Below are 24445 nucleotides of genomic sequence, written 5' to 3'. Positions count from 1 at the left end.
GATGGCCGGAACTCCCTTTGGAGCTCAATGATGCTCCACCCCCTTGCTCACAACCTTGCTCCTGGCTCCACCCCCAGTGTCTCCTGGCTCCACCCCCAAAGTCTCCTGGTTCCACCCCCAATGTCTCCTGGCTCCACCCCCAAAGCCTCCTGGCTCCATCCCCAAAGTCCCCAGATCTTTCTAGAATTGGACTTGGCAAACCTGCTCACATCAGTGACATCACTGTTTGGGGTGGACCCCTCTCCAAAGTCTCCTTCCCTCCCCCCCCCCCCCCGCCAGCAAGAGTGAGGAGCTGGTGAGCCTGCCCTGTGGGGGCAGAAGCAAAGGAGGAGCCAGGCTCAATAAGAAAGATTGCTGTCCTCAATTGTAAGCTTGCTGGAACGTCTCAGCCTTACAGGCCCTGCGGAACTGGATTAGGTCCCATGGGGCATGGATGTCAGTTGGCAGAGAGTCCTACCAGGTTGGGGCCAGGGCCCCAAAAGCCCTGGCTCTGGTTGAGAACAGGCGGATGTTTTTGGGTTCTTCTCACCAGAGCATAATGCTCTTTGGGGGGGGGGTATACCAGGAGAGGAGGCCCCGTGGATACGTTGGTTCCAGACTGCTTAGGGCCTTGCCCGTGTAGATCCTGAAATCCTCCCTCTCTTGACCCCCACCCACCCCTGAGGCAAACTGAGGCAGCACGAGGCTGGCTATCTTGCTTGTTATAGATAAAATGACAAGTGTGGCCTTCGTCTCATCTGCCTGAGCCCGGAGGCCATCTAAAGGGCCATCCTAAATGGGATTATGCCCTGTGACATTCACTGGAATCAACGGGTTTAGAAATGTTGGAAATGGAGGACTGTACCCTCTCTCCTGCCTCAGAGACAGCACCACAGATTTAGAGACACAGACAGGTCAGGAACCAGAGAGCATCTTTTCCTTCCTGGTGTCTGATACTATCGCTTTGAAGTAGAACGCAGTTCTTAGGGGCAAGACCTCCTTCTGCGTGTGTGTGCGCAAGCATGTCTGTCTCTGTCTCTCTCTCTGTCTCTTTGTCTTTCTGCGTGTCTCTCTCTCTCTCTCTCACTCTGGCTCTCTGACTCTCTCACACACACTCACTCTCTCTCACATACACACACACACACACACACACCAAGAAGGAGCATGCTCTCTACCTTTGGCACTATGAGAGCAGGGCACGCACGCTGCAAATGCATCCATCCAGCTAGGTTGATTCTATCCCTGTCTCTCAATCTATACTACCTGTACTAGTTTGAAAGTGACGATTGGCTCGGTGTAACTCTCCCTTTGCTAGCACACACAGTACTGAGAAGCTGCTGCTGCTGCTGCATGTAAGCCTCCTGCTTCACAGTAAAGATTCCTGGCTATACCGTTACCAGTGGATCTAACAACAAAGGCATAACTCTGCAAAGGATGGTGCCGTTTGGGCGCTGAAAGCCCGTAGGCAGAAGAGATGACTGGAACGGGATTGCAGTTCCTACTCTTGGCTACTTCACCTTCTATAGGAAACCTTGTTGGGCTTCATTAAGAGCTCCAGCGTGGGGTGCCCAGACGACAGAGAAGGAGCAGATTGCGACCTGGCTTCCCTTTCCCTCCCTGCCACGTCCCAAGACTACCTGGGTGTTTGCATTTGCAGGGTCAGAGCCTGTACGAGCAGCAAGTCTACCTGGACGCTTTGGAGTCCTTCACTCAGGCCTCCGAGCTGCAGCCGAAGAATCCCCTTTATCGCAGGAGGAGGTAAAGACAAGCTTGCGGTTGAGGCCGGGCTCCCTACCTCCCTCGCCACAAAGCAAAGGCGCCTCTCGCCAGGAAGCTTTAGGGATGCTGAGTTGCTACAGAATTTGACGTAACGTATCGTAAAACTGCACCATCGATGGGTCAAAAAAGGTTTAGGACCGTTTGATAAGCTTGCTAAGGAGGTTATTGCAAAACAAAGTCCAGTGTCACCTTTAAGACCAGCAAAGTTTTATTCTGGGCTAGTCTCCTCTAAGTCCCTCGTCTTCTCAAAGGTAGGCCAGCCTCCAGGCAGGGCTGGCGTGTGGCAGTAGGTGAGGCAGGTGGTTGCCTAGGGCGCCACCTTGCTGCGGGGGCCAGGCGCCCCTTCCCTGCTCGCACCGCTTCCCTCCCTGTCCCCGCTTGCAATGTTTCAGATACTCCCCCGCTTCAGAGGGAGGGCAGCGGCCGCCCGCGTCCTTCTTCCTTCGCTCCGAGCAGGCAGCCACTGCCCAGCCAGCCCCCTCTGAAGAGGGAGAGGGCTGGGCAAGGGGTGGGCCAAGCGAGAACACTCAACCCGCCCCTTGCCCAGCCCTCTCTTCCGCTTCAGAGGGGGCTGGCCAGGCAGCAGCCAATGCCCAGCCAGCAAAGTGCGCCATCACAATGACATCACTTTCAGATTAGAGTCCGGGGTGGGGGGGGTGGGCAGGGATGGGGGGTACTGCCTGGAGTTCTCCTAGAATCGCATTAATAAATCAAATCTTCAGTCTACAGAGATGGGTTCCCTTGGAGGAAGTGGCACCTTTGGAGGCTTGTTCTGTCTCCCCTTCCCAAACCCTGTTCTCCCCAGGCACGACCACCCCACCCCCAGGAATTCCCTGGGCTGAAGCTGGCAACTCAAAGTGCTGGAAGGAAGGGGGACCCGCCAAATGCTGTGGGTGCGGACACATCCGGATCCCCAGCCTCCCGGTTAACGGCAACTTCTCTCTTTCCGTTTGAGTATCTCCTGCCTGGCCGCCTTGAAAAGGTACAACGAGTGCCTCCAGATGGTCAACGAAGAGGTGGTTCGGGATCAGAAGAACGCGGATCTCTTTGTCCTCAGGGCTCGACTCTATGAATACTTCGGGAAGGTAAGAGCGAATCGGATCCGTTTTGCTTTGCTTTGCCGGTGTCATGAGCCCTGATGAGGGGGAGCGGGAAGGGTTAACAGACCTGGAAGAGTTGCCAAGCAGCTCCTCAGCCGAACAATCAGCAGCTGGCCCATCAATCACTCTCCCTACATTCCAGGCACCAGTGCTGGTTGTTGACAATCAAACTCCTCCAAGCTCTCTCCCTCCCATCGCCAGAGTTCAAAGCAAGCTCCGGAAAAAACTTTCGGAGCGAAGACTCAGCCCTGAGTCGCTGCCACCCAGGGAGCAGGCTGATTGAGGCTCCCATATAACTCCCACCCAGGAGCTGGTAACCTTGTGGAAGCAACAAGTCAATTCTCTGGCTTGCATCCACGCTCCTTCCTGATTCCAGACCCCGACCTGCTTGAATTCCTTGGCACCCTGACCCTTTGGCTTTTGGGCACTGTCTTCTGATTCCGGTTTGCGATTTTGCTTTGGTGACTTGGCCCCCTGCTTGACTTCCTGGACTTTGACCTTGGACTGGCTTTGGACTCCTGCTTGCCTGCGCCTTGAGAACGTGACAGCCGGCTTCCTGTCCTTTTGCCTAGCTCGGGTTTCAGCGAAACGATAGGATCTTAGTGTAGAAATGTGTAAATAAAAAACCGCTAAGAGACACCATACATTTTAAATAATGTGATAAATTTCAAGTAATGTGAAGATCAGTGGTGTTCAGACCAGGCTTGCACATAGAACTTCAAATGAACAAACATGCTTCAAAAGGATTTTCCCACAAATAAGTTCAAAAGCAGTTCAACAAACTTTCCAATCACAAAGGATTATCCATATTCCAGTATTTAGTTCATGGAGCTAAAGGAAGCCCTTCCAAAGACGTCTGTTCTAGATATCAAGACATTTCATCCATCTTTCTTCAGTTTGGGAGCTTATTTATCACTGGAACCCGATCTTTTACAGTACATTCATAGAAGACCTATAAGGTTCAAGACATATCTGATAGATTTCCCACGTTCTCCGGGCTTCAGGCAGGACGTGTTGGTGGAAAGCAGCTGCTGGTCACAGCAGTTAATATAGAGAGGTATGTGAACCAAAAGTCCAACTGGGGTGGAATTCTAGCAGGAGCTCCTTTGCATATTAGGCCACACCCCACTAATGTAGCCAATCCTCCAAGAGCTTACAAAGAAGAGCCTTGTAAGCTCTTGGAGGATTGGCTACATCAGGGGTGTGTGGCCTAATATGCAAAGGAGCTCCTGCTCGAATGCCAACTAGAGTCCAACTAAGGCGAGACTTCCTGTCGTCCGTTGATGCTGACTGGGCCAGGGCTAAGCGGGAGAGGCTCCGCTTGGCATGCGGAAAGTCCCCGGTTCAATCCCTGACCTCTCCAGTTGAAAGGATGAGGTAGTAGCTGGAGTGAAAGACCGAGGGCTGCCCCTGCCGCTGGGCAAACTAGGCAATTGCCTAGGGCGCTGGCCTTCTGCAGGGGTGCCAAATTGGGAGGCCCCCATGTGTCTCGGTGACATCATCAGTGCAGAAATTAGGCTTGCCTAGGGTGCCAAGCAATCTAAGGCCAGCCAGGTTTTGGCTGAATGTCTGCGGGTCAAATTCTGGTTTCGCAACTTACAACGGTTAAAATAAACCTTGGTGTTCGGTTATGTCTGAACTGACCCAGTATGTCTTGCATTCCGTGGCCGTTTAAGCCCACGGTGCACATATATTTATTTCGAAGATGCGCACCAAGAGAATGTGCCCAAGGCGACTGTTTCTCTCTGTTGCGCTTATATTTCTGCTACCCGAGAATCCTTTTTGTGTGCCTGATGAAAAGGGCTCTACCTCATGAACGCTTTTGCTTTGATAAATCATCTCATATTAAAGGATCGCTGTTTGCGTTGTTTTGCCGGTGCGGTTGTAGTGGAAAGTTGTTTGGGCCCGTCGCCACCTCTTGCAGCCTAACCCACCTTGCAGGGATGTTTTGAAGATAAAATGAAGAAGGGGAGAATGTTGTATCCTGGCCTGTGCTCCTTATAGGAAGGATAGAAACACGCTGCTCGGATTCACTGCTCAGATTCAGCAGGAGCTCACAGGAGAGCAGCTCCTGAACCTTTCTGAGGGTTTCTCCCCCTCTTCCTCCCCACCTACCTTCTCCATTGAATAGTAGGTGCAGTTGCATAACAATCCCTGGATTAGGAGAGCTGGCAGCCACCCACCCACCAGGAGCTTTGCCCCACCCCTAGCAGCCCTCATTAACCCCTGGAGAAGCCTGCACCACCCTTTCTCCACTTCTTATGTGATTTTGGGTGGCGGGTGGCTTGCTGGCCTTTTGACTGGGGAGGGGGTGGCCTAGGAGAGCCCCAGGTGAGTGAGGCCTGCTTGGGCTGGCTGGATCTCTAGGCAGCCCAAGCAGGCCTCACTTGCCCAGGGCTCTCCTTTTTTGCATCGGCTTGCTTTTGGCTGGGGGTGGTGGTGGCATATGCTAATGAGTTATGCTAATGAACTCCGCCACCTATTCTTCTACAAAACGACCCCCTGAAATACTCTGGATAGATAAGTAATAAGAAACAATTAGCATTTCTTCTCCCTTTCCTGTCCGCAGCCCACCCTCTGCTTTTATAACCTCCAAGACGCTCTCGCAGTGGATCCTGAGCACACCGAAGCGCAGCTCTTGCTGGAGAAGTTGAGAAAGAACGCTCAGAAGAACAAGGACCAGGCTGTAAGCAAGGCCCTGAAGGGGAACCTGCAGGGGGCGCTGTTGAAAATCAACCGTGCCATCGAGAACATCCCCCTGGAAGCGGACTACATGCTATTCAGGTACCACGAGAGCCCCTGTGTTGAGACGTAGCCCCGTCCTGTCCTGCTGCATCTATATTTGGTGGGGTCTCAGCGGGTCTGGTTGCGCTCAGACGTACGTAAAACAGAAGTCACCGAAATACTTGGCTTAATAATAATAATAATAATAATACCTTTTATTTATATCCCGCCCTCCCCGCCGAGGCAGGCTCAGGGCGGCTAACAACATTAACCAATATAACAAATGATACAATACTTTAACAGTAGATAAAAATTAGTTAAAATTCTAAAAACAGTAAAGCAATAAAATTAACATCTTGGTGCTATTCTGACAGATAACAAACTCATTTAAGCAGTCTCTCAGTGTTTAGTCGGTGAAGGCTTCGCTAAAGAGGAAGGTCTTGCAGGCCCTGCGGAAACGGTCAAAGTCCCGCAGGGCCCCGCACTTCCTCCGGGAGCTGGTTCCACAGGTGTGGGGCCACAACAGAGAAGGCCCGAGTGCGGGTACTCTGCAGTCTTGCTTCCTTCGGCCCTGGGATAGTCAACAAGTCTTTCCCTGCTGACCTCAGTGCTATCTGGGGTTCGTATGGGGAGAGACGGTCCCTCAGGTAGGCAGGTCCTCGGCCATATCAGGTCCTCGGCAGGTCCTCGGCTTGTTGTGTTGACCTGATTTTGTGGCTTTCAGAAGGAAATAATCGAAGGTTTCCTGCATGGGGGTGAGCCATTGGGGAGTTACAAGCGTTTGCATGAATCAGCAAATTGAGACTGATTTCCCACACGCCACTCTCACGCTCCTCTTCTCCGCGGGGCTTCCGTCGGATTTCACACTATCTGCCCTGGGGCTGCAACTCCCTTCGCCTTTTGCGCTCAGCAAACAGAAACTGGTTTTTAGAGGATCTTGTTTGCTGCACGAAAAAACTCCTCCTGGAGTTTACAGTAGGCCCTATACAAAAAAGCCCTGTAAGCTCTCGGAGATTGGCTACTTCAGGGGTGTGTGGCCTAATACACAAAGCAGCTCCTGCTAGAACTCCACCCCTGAATACAGGACGTAGGCGCTCGGAGGCATCTGCAAAAACGGTCAGCTTGTCTCGTCTTTTAATCTTGGTGCTCAGACTGCAAAGTGGACCGAGAAGCCAAGGAAACAAGACTCTGTTAAGGGGCAACTGAATAATACAACGTTTGAGTAAGGATCCTGGGTGTTTTCTCTCTAGAAAAACAAAATCTGTTTTCTCCCATTCGGTTGGCAGCCAGGAACGTGCAGCCAGAGGACCGAATTAGGGCACGGTGACTGGCAGTGTCTCCCCATGTCTCACTACCAACACCTCTTTACACACGATGCAGCACACAAGTTTAGGTCCAGGGTAGGGCAGTCAGCACTTCTTTGGCAAACGTTGGGAGATTTTGAGGGCAATGCACAGAAAGGGTGAAGTCTGGAGAAGATACGATGTACTTCGGAGTGTTGCTCTAGGAAGTTCCCCAAATCTCTATGGAAAAGACCATAGACTAGAGACATAGGAAAATTCCTAGAAAATCGCCGCTAAAGTCATCTTCTGGCCATTTGTTTTCCTGCTCTTCACGTTTTTCAAGGCCAGGGTTGGGGCGATGCTGGGAATTTGTCTACCTTGAATGGGCAACCTGTTGCAAGAAAGGAGAGCCCTGGGCGAGCGAAGCCAGCTTGGGCTGGCTAGAGATCCAACCAGCCCAAGCAGGCCTTGCTCTCCTGGGGCTCTCCTGGGCCGCCCCCCCCCCCGGTCAAAGGATCAGCAAGCCACCCGCCACCCAAAAGGACATCAGAAGTGGAGAAAGGGTGGTGTGGGTTTCTCCAGGGGTTAATGAGGGCTGCTGGGGGTGTGGCAAAGCCCCTGGTGGCTGGCTGGCTGGCTGCTCTCCTAATCCAGCTGCACCTACTATTCAATGGACAAGGTAGGTGGGGAGGAAGAGGGGGAGAAACCCTCAGATAGGTTCAGGAGCTGTGTTCCTGTGAGCTCCTGCTGAATCTGAGGCCTGGATCTGAACCTACACAGAAGTGCCACGAGACTTTCCCCCTCCCAGTGGATGTCTCTGTTTTCCCCTCCTTATTTCCCCCTTTCCTTTTGCTTCTCGTGGTCCCTACGTCAGGGGGAGCATCCTGCGTCGGCTGAAGGACTTCAGCAAGGCCATCGAGGATTACCACAAAGCGACGGAGATCTGCAAAGCGGAGGAGGGCAGCCAGGTTGGAGCGGAAGCCCGGGTGCAGATGCTGCTGACATACAATGACTTCGCCGTCCAGTGCTACACCAAGGGTCTCTACGAAGAGGCAGTTTTGCTCCTCAACAAAGCCATCAAGGGGGAGAAGAAAGAGAAGGGGCTTTATATCAACAGAGGAGGCGAGTGGTAGGGGGGGAAAGCACAAAATATGGTGTTCGATAGCAAAGGTCAGTTCCCCGGGAAGCTCACCTTTAACTTACAAACAAGTGGGGCTCCTTTTCTAGCAGGAGCTCCTCTGCATCTTAGGCCATGCCCCCTGATGTAGCCAATTCTCCTGGAGCTTACAGTAGCAGTAAGAGCCCTCTAACCCAGGGGTGTCAAACATGTGGCCCGGGGGCCAAATCAGGCCCCTGGAAGGATCCTATCAGGCCCCCAAGCAACTGGCTCTTATTGGCTTCTTTCTCCCTCTCTCTTGCTTCCTTTTGCATCTCAGCTTGCTCAAGGTTTGCTCAATTGCACAGGAGCTGCAGAGCAAAACCTCAGTTTTCTCCATTGGTTGAGGCTCCTACCCCTCCTGGTCCTCTGGGGAAAGAAGGAAAGAGCCAGAGCTTCCTTTGCCCAGTTGTCTGGATTCCATGGCAGAAATAAAAGCAAGCACTTTTTAAGACCGAGAAGTGCTTATGTTTTAAGCATGTTTTAAGGGTTTAAAAAAAACTTTAGTCATGTTTATCTGCGTCCCTTAAAAAGCTTAAATCTCTGCTATCTAATCTTAAATAGGTGCACACATGGCCGGCCCCAACAAAGTCTCATTTATGTCAGATACGGCTCTCATAACGTATGAGTTTGACACCCCTGCTCTAAGCTCTTGGAGGATAGGCTACATCAGGGGAGCGTGGCCTAATATGCAGAGGAGCTCCTGCTAGAAAAAGAGCCCTGCAGACGAGACAAGTTTCTAGCCCTTGTGAAGGGACTTGTCTTAGCAGTAGTCTGTGCAAAAAGGATCTTGGGGTCTTCGTGGATCATATGCTGAACATGAGTTAACAGTGTGATGTGGTGGCTAAAAAGGCAAATGTAATTTTGGGTTGTATCAACAGAAGTATCGTGTCCAGATCATGTGAAGTGATGGTATCGCTTTACTCTGCTCTGGTAAGACCTCACCTGGAGTGTTGTGTTCAGTTTTGGGCACCACATTTTAAGAAGGATATATAGATAAGCTGGAAGGGGCCTAAGAGAAAGGCGACGAAGATGGTGAGGGGTCTGGAGACCAAGTCCTGTGAAGAAAGGTTGAAGGAGCTGGGCATGTTTAGCCTGGAGTGGAGGCGGCTGAGAGGTGATCTGATCACCATCTTCAAGTCCTTGAAGGGCTGTCATATAGAGGATGGTGTGGAATTCTGTGGTTCCAGAAGGTAGGACCAGAACCAATGTGTTGAAATTACATCAAAAGAGTTTCCGGCTCAACATTAGGAAGAGGCTTCCTTGGGAGGTGGAGGGCTCTCCTTCCTTGGAGGTTTTTAAACAGAGGCTGGATGGCCATCTGACAGCCATGAGGATCCTGTGAATTTACGGGGAGGTGTTTGTGAGTTTCCTGCATGGTGCAGGGGGTTGGACTGGATGACCCTGGAGGTCTCTTCCAACTCTATGATTCTACGACACTTGAAAGTGCAGATGGGTTCAGGAGGGTTGCCAGGTTGTTCTGAAGTGAAAGAACAAAGCCTGTGTCCAGGACACCTTTAAGACCAACTAAGTTGAATTCTGGGTATCCAGCTTTCATGTGCAGGCACGCTTCTTCACGTGCACTGAAGATACAGACACGTTGCCTGCCGATCTTTCAGAATTCCCGACTTGAATCTGACAAATGGTGATGCCAGGGGGTGTGGCCTAATATGCAAATGAGTTCCAGCTGGGCTTTTTCTTCAGAAAGGCTCTGTGTATGCAAATATGTGGGGGAAAGCCCAGCGGGAACTCATTTGCATATTAGGCCACGCACCCCTCGTGGCAAGCCAGCCGGAACTGCGTTCCTGTGTGTTCCTGCTAAAAAAAAAAGGCTGGGTTTTGGTATTTTATTGCACTTGCTTATTCTTGCCTTATGCTTAAGCCTGAACCACTTTTTAAACCATTTCTTTACCCAAAGGATGATTAACACAGGAATTCCCTGCCACTGCTATTAGCCACAGCGCATTGATTGAACTCTGTCTGGGGCAGTGATGCTCTGTATTCTTGGTGATTAATTGGGGTGGGGTGGGGGAACAGTGGGAGGGCTTCTAGTGTCCTGGCCCCACTGGTGGACCTCCTGATGGCACTTGGTGTTTTTGGCCACTGTGTGACACAAAGTGTTGGGCTGGATGGGCCACTGGCCTGATCCAACATGGCTTCTCTTATGTTCTTATGTGACACAGGGTGTTGGATTGGATGGGCCACTGGCCTGATCCAACAGGGCTTCTCTTGTGTTCTTATGTGACCCAGGGTGTTGGGCTGGATGGGCCACTGATCTGATCCAACAGGGCTTCTCTTCTGTTCTTATGTGACACAGGGTGTTGGACTGGATGGGCCACTGGCCTGATCCAACAGGGCTTCTCTTCTGTTCTTATGTGACACAGGGTGTTGGGCTGGATGGGCCACTGGCCTGATCCAACAGGGCTTCTCTTCTGTTCTTATGTGACACAGGGTGTTGGACTGGATGGGCCACTGGCCTGATCCAACATGGCTTCTCTTATGTTCTTATGTTCTGAAATCTTTTCAATGATGTTTTTTATTATAGACAGCTTCAAGAGGGCATGGAATAAACATGGAACAGAGGTCCATAAGTGGCTGTTAGTCTCAGAGTACAGATGGAACACTGTGTTTGGGATAGTGATGCTCTGTATTCTTGGCACTTGCAGGGTAACAGTGGAAGGGCTTCTGGAGTTCTGGCACTACTAGTAGACCTCTTGATGGTATCTGGGTTTTGGCCACTGTGTGACATAGAGGGTTGGAATGGATGGCCTGATCCAACATGGCTTCTCTTCTGTTCTAATTTTCTAAGCCTGTTGCTTTTATGGGCATGTTCTACCGCAAGTGTGAGAATCCAAACCCCAATCTTGGTCAAAGTATCAGAAGGGGATATGTTCCAGGGTCCCAGGCTTGTGGGCAGTGGGATCCAATTATCCCTGCAAGGACCTGGTGGATTGGAGACCCTCATCTTTGACAGCCTTTAGGCCAGGGGTGTCAAACTCATTTGTTATGAGGGCCGGATCTGACATACTAAATGAGACCTTGTTGGGCCAGGCCATGTGTGTTCCTGCTTAAGATTAGGTAGCAGAGAAAGTGAAGAGCCCCGTGGCGCAGAGTGGTAAAGCTGCAGCACTACAGTCAGAGCCCTCTGCTTACGACCTGAGTTCGATCCCAGCGGAAGCTGGTTCAGGTAGCCGGCTCCAGGTTGACTCAGCCTTCCATCCTTCCGAGGTCAGTAAAATGAGTCCCCAGCTTGCTGGGGGGGGGGGAGTGTAGATGACTGGGGAAGGCAATGGCAAACCACCCTATAAAAAGTCTGCCATGAAAATGTTGTGAAAGCAACATCACCCCAGAGTCGAAAACGACTGGTGCTTGCACAGGGGACTACCTTTACCTTTAGCAAAGATAGAAACTTTATAAAGGACACAAACAAAATTAAAGATTTTTTAAATAAAAACCTTAAACTAAAACATGCCTAAAACATTAGCACTTGTTGGTCTTAAAGGTGCTTTCTTTGTATTTCTCCCATAGGATCCAAAGGACTGGGCAAAGGAAGTTCTGGGTCTTTCCTTCCTTCCCCAGGGAACCAGGAGGGGGAGGCGGCCTCAGCCAATAGAAGGAAAAGAGGCTTGGCTCAGTATCTCTGCTGTCAGTAGAGTTGAGAGAGCCTGGCAAAGCAAGCTCTGCCTCCCCTTCCTCCACAAGGGAGGAGCCTCAGCCAATGGAGGAAATAGAGGTTTTGCTCGGTAGCTGCTGTGCAGTCGAGCAAACCTGGCAAAGCAAGCTGTGATGCAGAAGGGAGCAAGAGAAAGGGAGAAGGAAGCAGATGACAGCCACTTGCTGAGGGGCCTGATAGGACCGCATGTTTGACACCCCGCGGGCCGCTTGTTTGACACCCCTGCTTCAGGCTGCTTCTGACTTCAGTTTTGCAGACGTACTTGGAATCAGGCTTTGCACAGGCCTTCAGCTCTGAGCCCATCTTGGGAGCACGAGAAGCATCTCTGTCTTCCCTTTCTTGAGCCTGCGCCAGGGCAGAGAGCAGAGAGCAGCCCCAAACCCTTCCATTGAGATGCTCACGAGTCCTTTCTGCTTGATTCTCGGCTGTCCCCCTCCAGATTGCTTCCTGAAACTGGGTGAGCTGAACTTTGCCATCGCGGATTACCAGCAAGCCCTGGACGTGGGCCCCATAGACGCTGGCCTGCAGAAGCGCATTGCTTGGTTGTACAACACGATGGGACTCCAGCAGTTCAAAAAGAGGTACGCTGGGTAGGGTTGCCAATCCCCAGGTGGGGGCAGGGTATCCCCCCATTTGGAGGCCCTCCCTCTGGCTCAGGGCCATCAGAAAGTGTGTGTGGGAATGTCTGCTGGGTCCTCCATTATTCCTAGGGCTGCCAACCCCCCCAATCTGGGCGGGGAATCTCCCACCCGGGAGGTTCTCAACCCGCCAGCTCACATTGGGCTGGTAGGGGGAACCTCCCTCTGTGACGCCGGCACAATGACGTCACCCAGAAGTGACATCAAAATGGCGGCCTTGTGGGGCCACTCTAGGCGTTTCCAGGAAAACTCTATAGTTTTCATGGATGCTCTAGCCGTTTGGGAGGTGCCATAGAGTTTTAACCTCCCAAATGGCTAGAGTGTCTTGGAAAACCATAGAGTTTTCCTGGAAATGCCTAGAGCAGCCCTGCACGGGCGCTGCCGTTTTGATGACATCACTCCCGGGCAACGTCATTTTGCTGCGTGGCGCGCAGCGCACACTACTGTCCGCCACTGGGGGATGAAGAGGACTTGGCAACTCTAATTATTCCCTGCGGAGACCAATTCTCATAGGCTGATCCTGCATTGAGCAGATGGCCTGTACGGCTCCTTCCAGCTCTATGATTCTGTGTTTGCCTCTCTGCTTGCCACCTCTCCACTCTCACGTGTCCCCTTTCAAGGTGACTTTTCAGCCCTCCAATGGTTTATATGTGCTTGTAATGCTCCTGGCTGTTGTACAAATCTGCACATCTGAATGTCCTTAGCCGATAAAAGACATGCAGCCAGAGTTCAGGTGAAGAAGGAAGTGGGGGGGGGGGGGGAAGTTTATTACAATAACCGGAGAGCAGAGCCAGGCCAAAAGCCCACTTACTAAGCTGCTCCGGCCCTATCAAAATGGGTACAATCTTATATGCCCTTGATGAAGAAGACTGCAGATTTATACCCCGTCCTTCTGTCTGAACAAGAGACTCAGAGCGGCTTACAATCTCCTGTATCTTCTCCCCCCACAATAGACACCCTGTGGGGTGGGTGGGCTGAGAGGGCTCTCACAGCAGCTGCCCTATCAAGGACAACTCCTACAGACATCTATGGCTGACCCAAGGCCATTCCAGCAGCTGCAAGTGGAGGAGAGGGGAATCAAACCCAGTTCTCCCAGATAAGAGTCTGCGCGCTTAACCACTACACCAACCTTGGTCTCAATAGACACCCTGTGAGATGGGTGGGGCTGAGAAAGCTCTCACAGTAGCTTCCCTTTCAAGGACAACCTCTGCCAGAACTAAGGCTAACCCAAGGCCATTCCAGCAGCTGCAAGTGGAGGAGTGGGGAATCAGATCCAGTTCTCCCAGATAAGAGTCTGCACACAGCCACTACACCAAACTGGCACATGTTATCATATACACATGCCAATTGGTTGCAAAATCCAGCGTGATTCATCATGGCAGCCAACTACACACTGCTGATACACTTTGCCACGGTGGCATAAGCCCATTGGACAGAAAGACATTCTACTTTGCATGTACTTTGACCAGATAAATCCAGTTTGGAGCTCTAAGAGCCCCCAACTTCCATTGTTGCCTAGGAACATAACGGAAACACAGTAAGGCACAGGGTTATAGATTAGACTAGAATGTTGGGAGAGCCAGTTTGGTGTAGTGGTTAAGTGTGCGGACTCTTATCTGGGAGAACCGGGTTTGATTCCCCACTCCTCCACTTGCACCTGCTGGCATGGCCTTGGTCAGCCATAGCTCTGGCAGAGGTTGTCCTTGAAAGGGCCGCTGCTGTGAGAGCCCCTCTCCAGCCCCACCCACCTCACAGGGTGTCTGTTGTGGGGGAGGAAGGTAAAGGAGATTGTGAGCCGCTCTGAGACTCTTTGGAGTGGAGGGCGGGATATAAATCCAATATCTTCTTCTTCTTCTTCCGGTCTCTTTTTCTTCTCGGTCCAGCCTAGCTGTGCGTTAAACCCTTAAGGATGTTACTTAAGCGCGCTTGTGGCCTTCCCAACTAAAGCTGCGTCCCACGTGTGCCAGCCACTCTCTTCAGCTTTCCTGGCGCATTCTCCCTTTTCAGGCGATACCCAGAGGCAGAGGCGTACTTCTCCCGTGCGATCGAACAGAACCCTCTCGAGCCTCAGCATTACCTGCATCGCTGCAAGAACCGGAAGTTTCTGCAGGAGGTGGTGGGCGCCAAGGAAGACATGGCCACAGCCCTGCTCCTGAATCCCGAGAACGAGGAGGTAGGCCGCCCTTCTCTTGTTTTCTTGTCTCACGCTTGCGGCGGTGAAGCCTCACCTTCTGACCCCAAAAGAGGTGGCTGAGGAAGAGAGCGACTGGCGAAAGAGCACTCTGAGAAGGACAGGGAAAGGAGGCAGGCAGTTCTCTGGCGGTTCGCTAGACAGTGAGCGGGGGGCAGGAGGCAGCTAAAGAAAGAGATTCCTGGGCTCTCTTCTGTCCTGGAAGCAGGCCCGTCGCGCCCCACGGGGCCCAGAGGGCCAAGCCCCCCTTGTGGATTTTACAGGCCCCCTCCGCAAGCCTTGGCTCTCCCCTCCCCCCTTGGGACTCTTTACCCTGATTGCCTCGGCACATGAAGCAGGTAGCGGCACCGGCAAGCTCTCCCCTGAAGCACTCTGAGCAGAGTTGGGTGGGTAGGTGGGTGGGCAGATTCCGAAAGTTGGGTGGGTAGGTGGCAGCCAGCCCCACCCCTGCTCCCAGCAGCCCTTAGTCCGGCCGTGAAGAGCTGGGGGCTCCATGTGCTGCCTTGTTTCCCACCGCCATGAGCCTGAGCGGTCAGTTCTTGGGTGGGTGGGAGGAGAGGCCCCTAGACTGCACAGGCTGCAAGGGCAGCTAGAGTCCTTTTGGGGTGGGGTGGAGGGCAGCCAGGACACGTCTCCCCCAGCCAGCGTACAAGCCACGGGTGTTCCCGGCTGCTCCTAGCTGGGGAAGGGCACAGGGAAGCAGGGGAATGGGGAGGGAGCGCAGAGATCCAAATCAGCCTTCTTTTGAACTTCGGAATTGGAAGTTGATCACTGCAGGCTGAGCTCCAGGAAAGGCAGAAGGGGAATCGGAGTTGACAAGCAATTTAAATCACACAGGAGGGCTTCTTGCTCTCACCCCCATGGCCCCCCCTCCTACAGAAGAAGAAGAAGAAGAAGATATTGGATTTCTATCCCGCCCTCCACTCCGAAGAGTCTCAGAGCGGCTCACAATCTCCTTTACCTTCCCTCCCCCACAACAGACACCCTGTGAGGTAGATGAAGATATCGGATTTATATCCCGCCCTCCACTCCGAAGAGTCTCAGAGCGGCTCACAATCTCCTTTACCTTCCTCCCCCACAACAGACACCCTGTGAGGTAGATGAAGATATTGGATTTATATCCCACCCTCCACTCTGAAGAGTCTCAGAGCAGCTCACAATCTCCTTTACCTTCCTCCCCCACAACAGACACCCTGTGAGGTAGATGAAGATATTGGATTTATATCCCGCCCCTCCACTCCGAAGAGTCTCAGAGCGGCTCACAATCTCCTTTACCTTCCTCCCCCACAACAGACACCCTGTGAGGTGGGTGGGGCTGGAGAGGGCTCTCACAGCAGCTGCCCCTTCAAGGACAACCTCTGCCAGAGCTATGGCTGACCCAAGGGCCATTCCAGCAGGTGCAAGTGGAGGAGTGGGGAATCAAACCCGGTTCTCCCAGATAAGAGTCCGCACACTTCACCACTACACCAAACTGGCTACAGCCCCCTGTGGCCGCCGTCTCCTGCGACTCTTAGCTATGGGGCTGCCCGGAAGGCCGGGCGATATTTCTCTCAAATCCCTGAGCTAGAAGGGCTAAGTGCTGAAGAAGATGCACTCAGCGGCTCTTTCGTCACACTCAAATGTCCATTCTTCCACTGGGGTGGAGAAACTTTATATGCCTCCCTCTCCGTTTCCCAAGTAATCTATATCACGGAGGGGCCTAGAAGAAACACACCACTCCGATACTCCTTGTAACTTCACTTATGCAAGCACTCCTTCTTTGGAGATATGAGCGATTCATAAATATTCAGTTGTAAATCAGTGGCGGTGTTGTTGTTCAATCCCAGCATTGTTTGTTAGGACTGGCAGCACCAGCATTCACCAGCAGGCAGAAAAAACAAGTGCAGCAGGCACAAGACTTAAAGTGCCCTGTTGGCGAGAGCCTGATGGGGAAGCAAGGGGTCCATCACGTCCTTTTCTGCTCCAGAATGTACTTGGGGCTTTCGCCTTGTGCAACTCAGTGTTTATTGCATCCTATGGAACTCAAGCAGCCCCGTGGCGCAGAGTGGTAAAGCTGCAGTACTGCAGTCCGAGCTCTCTGCTCACGACTGGAATTCGATCCCGGCGGAAACTGGGTTTTCAGGTAGCCGGCTCGAGGTTGAGTCAGCCTTCCATCCTTCCGAGGTCGGTGAAATGAGTACCCAGCTTGCTGGGGGGGGGAAGTGCAGAGGACTGGGGAAGGCAATGGCAAACCACCCTGTAAAAAAGTCTGCCGTGAAAACGTTGTGATGCGACGTCACCCCAGTGTTGGAAACGACTGGTGCTTGCACAGGGGACTACCTTTACCTTGGCAAGAGCCCCACGGCCCAGAGTGGTAAAGCTGCAGTGCTGCAGTCCGAGCTCTCTGCTCACGACCTGAGTTCGATCCCGGTGGAAGCTGGGTTCAAGTAGCCGACTCTGGGTTAACTCAGCCTTCCATCCTTCTGAGGTCGGTAAAAGGAGTCCCCAGCTTGCTGGGGGGAAAGTGTAGAGGACTGGGGAAGGCAGTGGCAAACCACCTTGTAAAAAGTCTGCCGTGAAAACGTTGTGAGAGCAACGTCGCCCCAGAGTCAGAAACGACTGGTGCTTGCACAGAGGCCTACCTTGACCTTTTTATGGAACTCATTGCTGCAGGCTGAAGTTACAGCTGCTGGATCAGAAGACTTTAAAAGGGGCATCGGAGGACTTCACGGAAGTTGGTTTATTTGTTTTTTTTATATCGGTTCCATCAAGGGCTGTGAGCAACAGTGGTTAAATGGAACCTCCGCGTTTGGAGATATGCCTTTGGTTGCTGGGCAGGGAAGTCAGCATTCAGAAACGGAGGCCTTTGTGTCCCTCTGGGGGTGTTCCAGGACATCTGCTCGGCCCCTATGGCAAACAGGTTGCTGGCCTAGATGGACAATTGGTCTGATCCAGCAGGGCTCTTCTGCCCACAAGGAAGGAAGGGTTGGCTGCTGAATTCCGAAGAGGACAGTTATGCTATTGCAAATAATGAGGAAAATGCCAAGTGCCTGGATCAGTCTCTATCCATTTACATCAGTGACAAGAATTAGCGGAACACAATGGCTACAGTGTGTAGCTCTCATCTGAGAAGTTGCCATGGCAAACCAAAAAAACTCCGAGAGCACAAAAGGAACAGGAAAAGTAATATATGATGCAATATATAAACTCAGAGCCTTTTTTTTAGCAGGAACGCAGTTCTGGCTGGCTTGGCGTCGGGGTGTGGTCTAATATGCAAATGAATTCCTGCTGGGCTTCTACAAAAAAAGCCCTGCGCGAAACAATGGTGATGTCAGGGGTGTGGCCTAATATGCAAATAAGTTCCCGCTGGTCTTTTTCTACCCAAAAAGCCCTGTATAAATGAACAAATTCAACTCCATGCGCAAAAAAATAATGCCAGTGATTTAATCTATCAGCCAATCCAAAACAGGAAACAATTGTGCACGTACCATAAAGCAACGCAAACTGCCAAATACAATGAAACAGAATGCGAAATGCATTTCAGCACAAAGCCTTCATCAGTGGCTTATAAAGGTAATTAGCACAATCATATCTAACTCACTCCATAAAAGACATAACAAATCACAAGAACCAGCAAGATAACCAGATTAATTCATTGGAGTGAATTAAATACTTATCAAAGATTTCAGGTTTTCACGGCTGGTAACATCATTAGGGTTTGTAGAATCTTTCGGGATCAAGTGCCGTATTCTACTGGAGAAAATTTTCCTTCCAGACGTTTCGTTCTCAGCTGCGGAGAACATCCTCAGTGGCGTTGCAGCCGGAGCAGGCGCTCAGACCTTCTTGGTACCCAGCACTGCAAAACACCCTACAGACTATAAATTGCAGAAAGTCTCAGAACAACCAGCAAATTCCACAGAACAATCAGCACAGTCAACAACCATCTTCCTTATCTTCAAACTCCTTCCAACCCTCCCAGCAATTAACACGGAACAATGGTCACATTCAACAGCCAGTTTCCTTATCACTACCCTTCCAGGAAGCCCCACCAAACAATGGGCACATCCACAAACCAATTGGCCTTTCATCACACCCCCCTCCAGCCTAGAAATAGCAGCTCTCCAGCAGCCCTGGCCCCACTCAATGCACAGCAGCCAAGAAGGTCAGAGCGCCTGCTCCGGCTGCAACGCCACTGAGGATGTTCTCCGCAGCTGAGAACGAAACGTCTGGAAGGAAAACACGGCACTTGATCCTGAAAGATTCTACAAACCCTAATGAATTAAATACTGCTTGTATTCCATGTTTGTATAAAATCCATCTTGAAAGATTTCCACATCTGGGTATTTCTGGTCCAAATAACAACATCAGTATATATGCGTGTGAGTGTCTTGCCATGCCAGTATCTTGGCAATAATATCACCAGTTCAAGTCTTACCTCAGCCATAAACTGGTAAGGTCAGGGGTTTCAAACATGCAGCCTGGGGGCCGAATCAGACCCCTGAAGGGCTCCTAGCAGGCCCCTGAGCAACTGGCTGTCATCTGCTTCCTTCTCCCTCTCTCTTGCTTCCTTCTGCATCACAGCTTGCTTTGCCAGGCTTGCTCAATCGCACAGGAGCTGCAGAGCATAACCTCTATCTTCTCCATTGGCTGAAGCTTCTCTCTTGGAGAGAAAGAGGGGGAGGCAGAGCTTGTTTCGAGAGGCTCTCTCAATCCCACAGCAGAGCTACTGAGCTAAGCCTTTCTTCCTTCTATAGGCTGAGGCTCCACCCCCCCCCCCGGTCCCCTGGGGAAAGAAGGAAAGAGCCAGAGCTTCCTTTGCCCTGTTCACTGGATCCCAGGGCAGAAATACAAAGAAAGCACCTTTAAGACCAACGAGTGCTGATGTTTTAAGGGTTTTTTAAAAAAATGTGTTTTTCTGTGTCCTTTATAAAGTTTATATCTCTGCTACCTCATCTTAAATTGGTACACACATGGCCCAGCCCAATGATGTCTCATTAATGTCAGATCCGGCCCTCATGACAAATGAGTTTGACACCCATGAGAACATAAGAGAAGCCATGTTGGATCAGGCCAATGGCCCATCCAGTCCAACACTCTGTGTCACACAGTGGCAAAAAAATCTTTTATATATATATATATATATATATATATATATATATATATATATATACACACACACACGCACACACACACACACTGTGGCTAATAGCCACTGATGGACCTCTGCTCCATATTTTTATCTAAACCCCTCTTGAAGGTGGCTATGCTTGTGGCCGCCACCACCTCCTGTGGCAGTGAATTCCACATGTTAATCACCCTTTGTGTGAAGAAGTACTTCCTTTTATCCGTTTTAACCTGTCTGCTCAGCAATTTCATCAAATGCCCACGAGTTCTTGTATTGCGAGAAAGGGAGAAAAGTACTTCGGCCGTGGCTCTTTATTAAAGATTCCATTAAAATATTAATTACAAGAATACGGAAAAGTCCACCGTTATAGATTGCATTTCTTTCCAGCGAAACATCTTTTTCTCCTTTGTAACGTTTCTGTTTCCTGCAGATCCACATGCTCTCAAACAGCCTCTTTCGCGGGGAGAGCATTCAGGAAGTCATCCAGAGTAAAGTCGGGGGTCTCGCCAAAGCTGTTTTGGACCAACGGCTAGAAACCTGTCCCAAGTACGAAGCCCCGGCTGCTCCTGAAAGGTGCCCGCTCGGCTTACGGTTTTGGGAGGTGGGGATGTCTCCCGCCTCGATCGCTTCTCTAGGAGACCAGATATACAGTTTCCCTGAGATGGGGCTGCAAACAAGTCACGGTCCTTGAAAAGACGTCATAAGTGTCCTGACCCAGACAGCCCTGGCAAGCCCGGGGGTTGCCTGGGCTCCCCCTAAATTCGTCGGATCTCAGAAGCTAAGCAGGGCTGACCCTGGCAAGTACTTGGATGGGAGACCTCCTTGGAATCCCAGCAGTCGGGAGGCAGGGGCAGGCTTTCTTCAGCCACCTCCCTGAATATCCTCCAGGCCCCAAAGAGGGGTCAGTCACCAGAGGTCAACATGACTTGCAGGTGCAGGTACACACAAACGTCAAAAATTCCAAACTCCCCTCCCCCAAGATGTCGTTAAGTGTGCCATATACAGGGGCGGAATTCTAGCAGGAGCTCCTTTGCATATTAGGCCGCACACCCCTGATGTAGCCGATCCTGCGAGAGCTGACAAGGCTCTCTTTTGTAAGCTCTTGCAGGATCAACTACATCAGAGGGGTGTGGCCTGATATGCAAAGGAGCTCCTGCTAGAATTCTACCTATCTCCTGCTAGAATTCTACCTATCTATCTTCTGTCGCAGGAATAGACCAGCTAATAGGATGCTAGTTAACCTGAGAGGGTCTCACTTCCTTATGTCCCCTTACATGAAATTCTGAAGGGCAAGCATCTGTGCTACGCGCCAGCCTCTCTGTATCGATGTCCATGGCTTCCAAGCGAGATCATACTTATAGACTTCACATGTCTTTGAGTGCCTGGGTCACAGATCATGGTGCTTGTAGCTGCTGGACAGAACTCCCAAATACTGAGATAGGAGAGTCCTGTTTCCCCAGAGAGTTAGTCTAAATGGCGGGTGACTGCAGGCTCACTTTGGACCTGAACAAAACCATTGGCCCTAAGAACCCCTTTCTTCTTTGTTTGTTTTCTAAGAGCCCTTTGGGAAAGCTCCTTTGCATATTAGGTCACACACCCCTAAGGTAGCCAACCCTCCAAAAGCTTACAGGGCTCTTAATACAGGGCCTACTGTAAGCTCCAGGAAGATTGGCTACATCAGGGGTGCGTGGCCTGATATGCAAAGGAGTTCCTGCTACAAAAAAAAGCCCTGATTATATGATGTCTCATTATAAAAAATCGCAAATGCGCACTGTCATTTGGTTTTCTTACCATATTTAGTACATTTTTGTACCCAGGGGTGGAATTTCAGGAGGAGCTCCTTTGCATATTAGGCCACACCCCCTGATGTAGCCAGTCCACCAAGAGCTTACAGGGCTCTTTTTTTGTAAGCTCTTGGAGAATTGGCTACATCAGGGGGTGTGTGGCCTAATATGCAAAGGAGCTCCTGCTGGAATTCCACCCCCGTTTGTACCTCTGTTTTTTCATGTGCCTTAGAGTGAGGGGGGGGGGGAGAGAAATGTCTGCTGGGAACTCTATTATTCCCTATAGAGACCAATACCCCTAGGGTATAATGGAGAATTGATCTGCAGGTGTGTGGGGCTCTGGGGGGAAGGGTGTTTTTTGAGGTAGAGGCACCAAACTTTCAGCATAACATCCAGTGCGTCTGCCCAAAATACCCTCCAAATTTCAAAAGGAGTGGACCAGGGGGTCGAATTCTATGAGCCCCAAAAGAAGGTGCCCCTCTCCTTCATTATTTCCAATGGATGGAAGGCATTTAAAAAGTGTGCAACTCTGTGATGGCCAGAACTCCCTGTGGAGTTCAGTGATGCTTGTCGCAACCTTGCTCCTGGCTCCACACCCAGAGTCCCCGGATATTTCTTGAATTGGACTTGGCAGCCCTAGGGAAAGGGCAACGCTTGTGGTGGGTTCTGCTCTCCTCTGCCATCTTTGTTGCTTCGTCCCTCTGCTGCTAGCCAGCTTCTGGCCTGCCGGGTGTTTCTGAGCAGCGTGGTGAGCTGGGAACTCGGGAAGCTGCTCTTGTAGCATTGTACTGGGCTTCTGCAGCCCTTCCTGGACAGTTTCTTTGGCACAGTCTGGAGGCTTCTGCAGTGAAGTGCAGGGGGATGCCAGATCCCCAGTGGGTCTTTCTCTGCCAGGCCCCACCTAGGGTTGCCAAGTCCAATTCAAGAAATATCTGGGGACTTTGGGGGTGGAGCCAGGAGACATCGGGGCGGAGCCAGGAACAAGGGTGTGACAAGCATAATTGAACTCCAAGGGAGTTCTGGCCATCACATTCAAAGGGACAGCACACTTTTTAAATGTCTTCCTTCCATAGGAAATAATGGATAGGGGCACCTTCTTTTGGGGCTCATGGAATTGGACCCCCTGGTCCAATCGTTTTGAAACTTGGGGGGTACTTTGGGGAGAGGCATTAAATACTATACTGAAAATTTGGTGCCTCTACCTCAAAAAACAGCTCCCCCAGAGCCCCCGAAACCTCCAGATCAATTCCCCATTGTACCCTATGAGAATCGATCTCCACATAGGGAATAATGAAGTGCTCAGCAGACGTTTCCCTTCTCCCCCCAACCCGTTTCTGGCGACTCTGAAGCAACGGATTGGCCTCTCTACTCACGAGTTGCTGCCAACTTCTTCAAAGTAACACAGACACCCCATCCCAAGAGGAAGCCTTTCAATCGGAGACTGAAGCCTCCGGAGGTAGAAAGGCACATGGTCCTCTGGGGGCGGGGCTTCACCCCACCGGCCAGCTGACTGGGGGCGGGAAGGAGCCTGGGAAAGCGGAAGAACCCCCGCTGGGACCTGGGGATTGGCAAGCCTAGCCCCACCTCTCTGTCACTGGCCATCTGGCTAGCGTGGGAGAATTACCTCTCCAAAAAGAGAGGAACACCAGAAATTAAAGCGATGTGCGTAGGTGACTCAAATGTGACGCAGGCATGTCAGGGTGACACTCTTGGTATGTGGCAAAAACTCTAATTCTACCATAGAATTTTGCCCCGAAACCAGAGCATGACCCTGCAACATGCTTACGTCACTTCTGGGTAATGTAGGCACATTGCTGAAACGCTGCACATTCCTCCCTGCTCTGGGTAAGCGCACCCTCCACCACCTGCCTGGAGGGACCTGGCGGCACCTACAGAGAGCACAGCAGTGGCAGTTAACGAAAGCAAAGCTGAACAAGACCCTGACGTTCGTGTTCCAAATGCTGGTCACGTCTAGACCACTGTTCCCTCTGCAGAGTCTAGTGAGCAAAAATTCTGCTTGCCGAGCTCCTGGCATTCCAGCTGGGAGCTCCTGCATCAATGAGCGAGCTCTGGGGGCCATTTTTCCTGAGCTGAGACAAAAACGTGTGAGCTGGAGGCTACAGATATGTGAGCCAGCTCACCCTAACTCAGCTTAGAGGGAACGCTGGTCTAGACCCTTCTTTCTCTGCCGTGGCCTTTGACCCATCTTGCTCCTTCCTCTTTCCAGATTCCTCCTAGCCGCCGATCAGCCGAAAGACGAATCTGCTCAGAAGGACATGCCGGAAAGCCCAGCGGGGGACAAGCACAATCTGGAAGCAAAGAGGCTGTATCAGAGGCAGCTGGCCTGCTGGAAGAAAGTGAACCGAGTAAGTCCTTTCCTGTCACAGAGCGAGGCGGAATCTCTTGGCCTTCAGGGGCGGCGGATGCTTCTGGGAAGGCAGCTTGAAATCAATTCGGTCGTTCGGTTCTTCTGGGTTTTTTTAATAGAGGCTGCTTTGGAACGTTGACTTTAAAGCAGGAGACATTCTGAAAAGAAGCCCGATCGCTGACTCAGCAAGCCACTTCCGGCTTCCTGTCTTGGGGCTCTTCCATAGCCTCATTTGCCTTGCTTGTGCATCCCGACTGCTTTCTAGTGCCGGATTAAACCCTGTGGAGGCCCGGAGGCAGTCGAAATCTTGAGGGCCCCCTTGCAAATGATCGCAGAGTCGGAGCGCCCACCCCGCTGCCCGTGGCCCCCTCTGCAGCCTGCAGGCCCCTTCTCAGAAGCCCCTTTGGCAAAGCTGCGGGGGAGAGGCGGAGAGAGGCAAACATAGGGACTCGGCCAGCAGCCACTGCACCAGGAAAGTCAGGTATCGAGCAGTTCAGTTGCTGGCTGCATGTGCAGGCTGGGAGGGCTGTGAGCAGGGGGGAAACTGGGGCTGGGGGAAAACTGGCCCAGGGCCCCTAAAGGGGTGGGGGCCCATAGGCCAGCGACTACTTGGCCTAATTGTTAATCTGGTCCTGTTGCTTTGGATCAAAGTCAGAAGAAGAAGAC

At 51.5% G+C, this 24445-nt stretch overlaps 1 protein-coding gene across 1 annotated transcript in view; it reads left to right on the top strand.

Annotated features, from left to right (window-relative positions):
* The window catches only part of TTC16 (tetratricopeptide repeat domain 16), a 29926-nt gene extending 7734 nt beyond the window's left edge, over positions 1-22192 (top strand). Inside the window, exons 5-12 of the mRNA XM_060250642.1 lie at positions 1637-1737; positions 2714-2843; positions 5428-5642; positions 7740-7987; positions 12134-12275; positions 14340-14505; positions 20058-20200; positions 22123-22192. Of these exons, the coding sequence (XP_060106625.1) occupies positions 1637-1737; positions 2714-2843; positions 5428-5642; positions 7740-7987; positions 12134-12275; positions 14340-14505; positions 20058-20200; positions 22123-22192 (1215 nt within the window). The remainder of the gene's footprint in view (positions 1-1636; positions 1738-2713; positions 2844-5427; positions 5643-7739; positions 7988-12133; positions 12276-14339; positions 14506-20057; positions 20201-22122) is intronic.
* The last annotated feature ends 2253 nt before the right edge of the window (positions 22193-24445 follow it).

This window comes from Heteronotia binoei, chromosome 12, assembly GCF_032191835.1.
Source record: "Heteronotia binoei isolate CCM8104 ecotype False Entrance Well chromosome 12, APGP_CSIRO_Hbin_v1, whole genome shotgun sequence".
Lineage (NCBI taxonomy): Eukaryota > Metazoa > Chordata > Lepidosauria > Squamata > Gekkonidae > Heteronotia > Heteronotia binoei.
The sequence above is the reverse complement of the archived record's forward strand: the minus strand, read 5'-3'. Positions and strand labels throughout refer to the sequence as shown.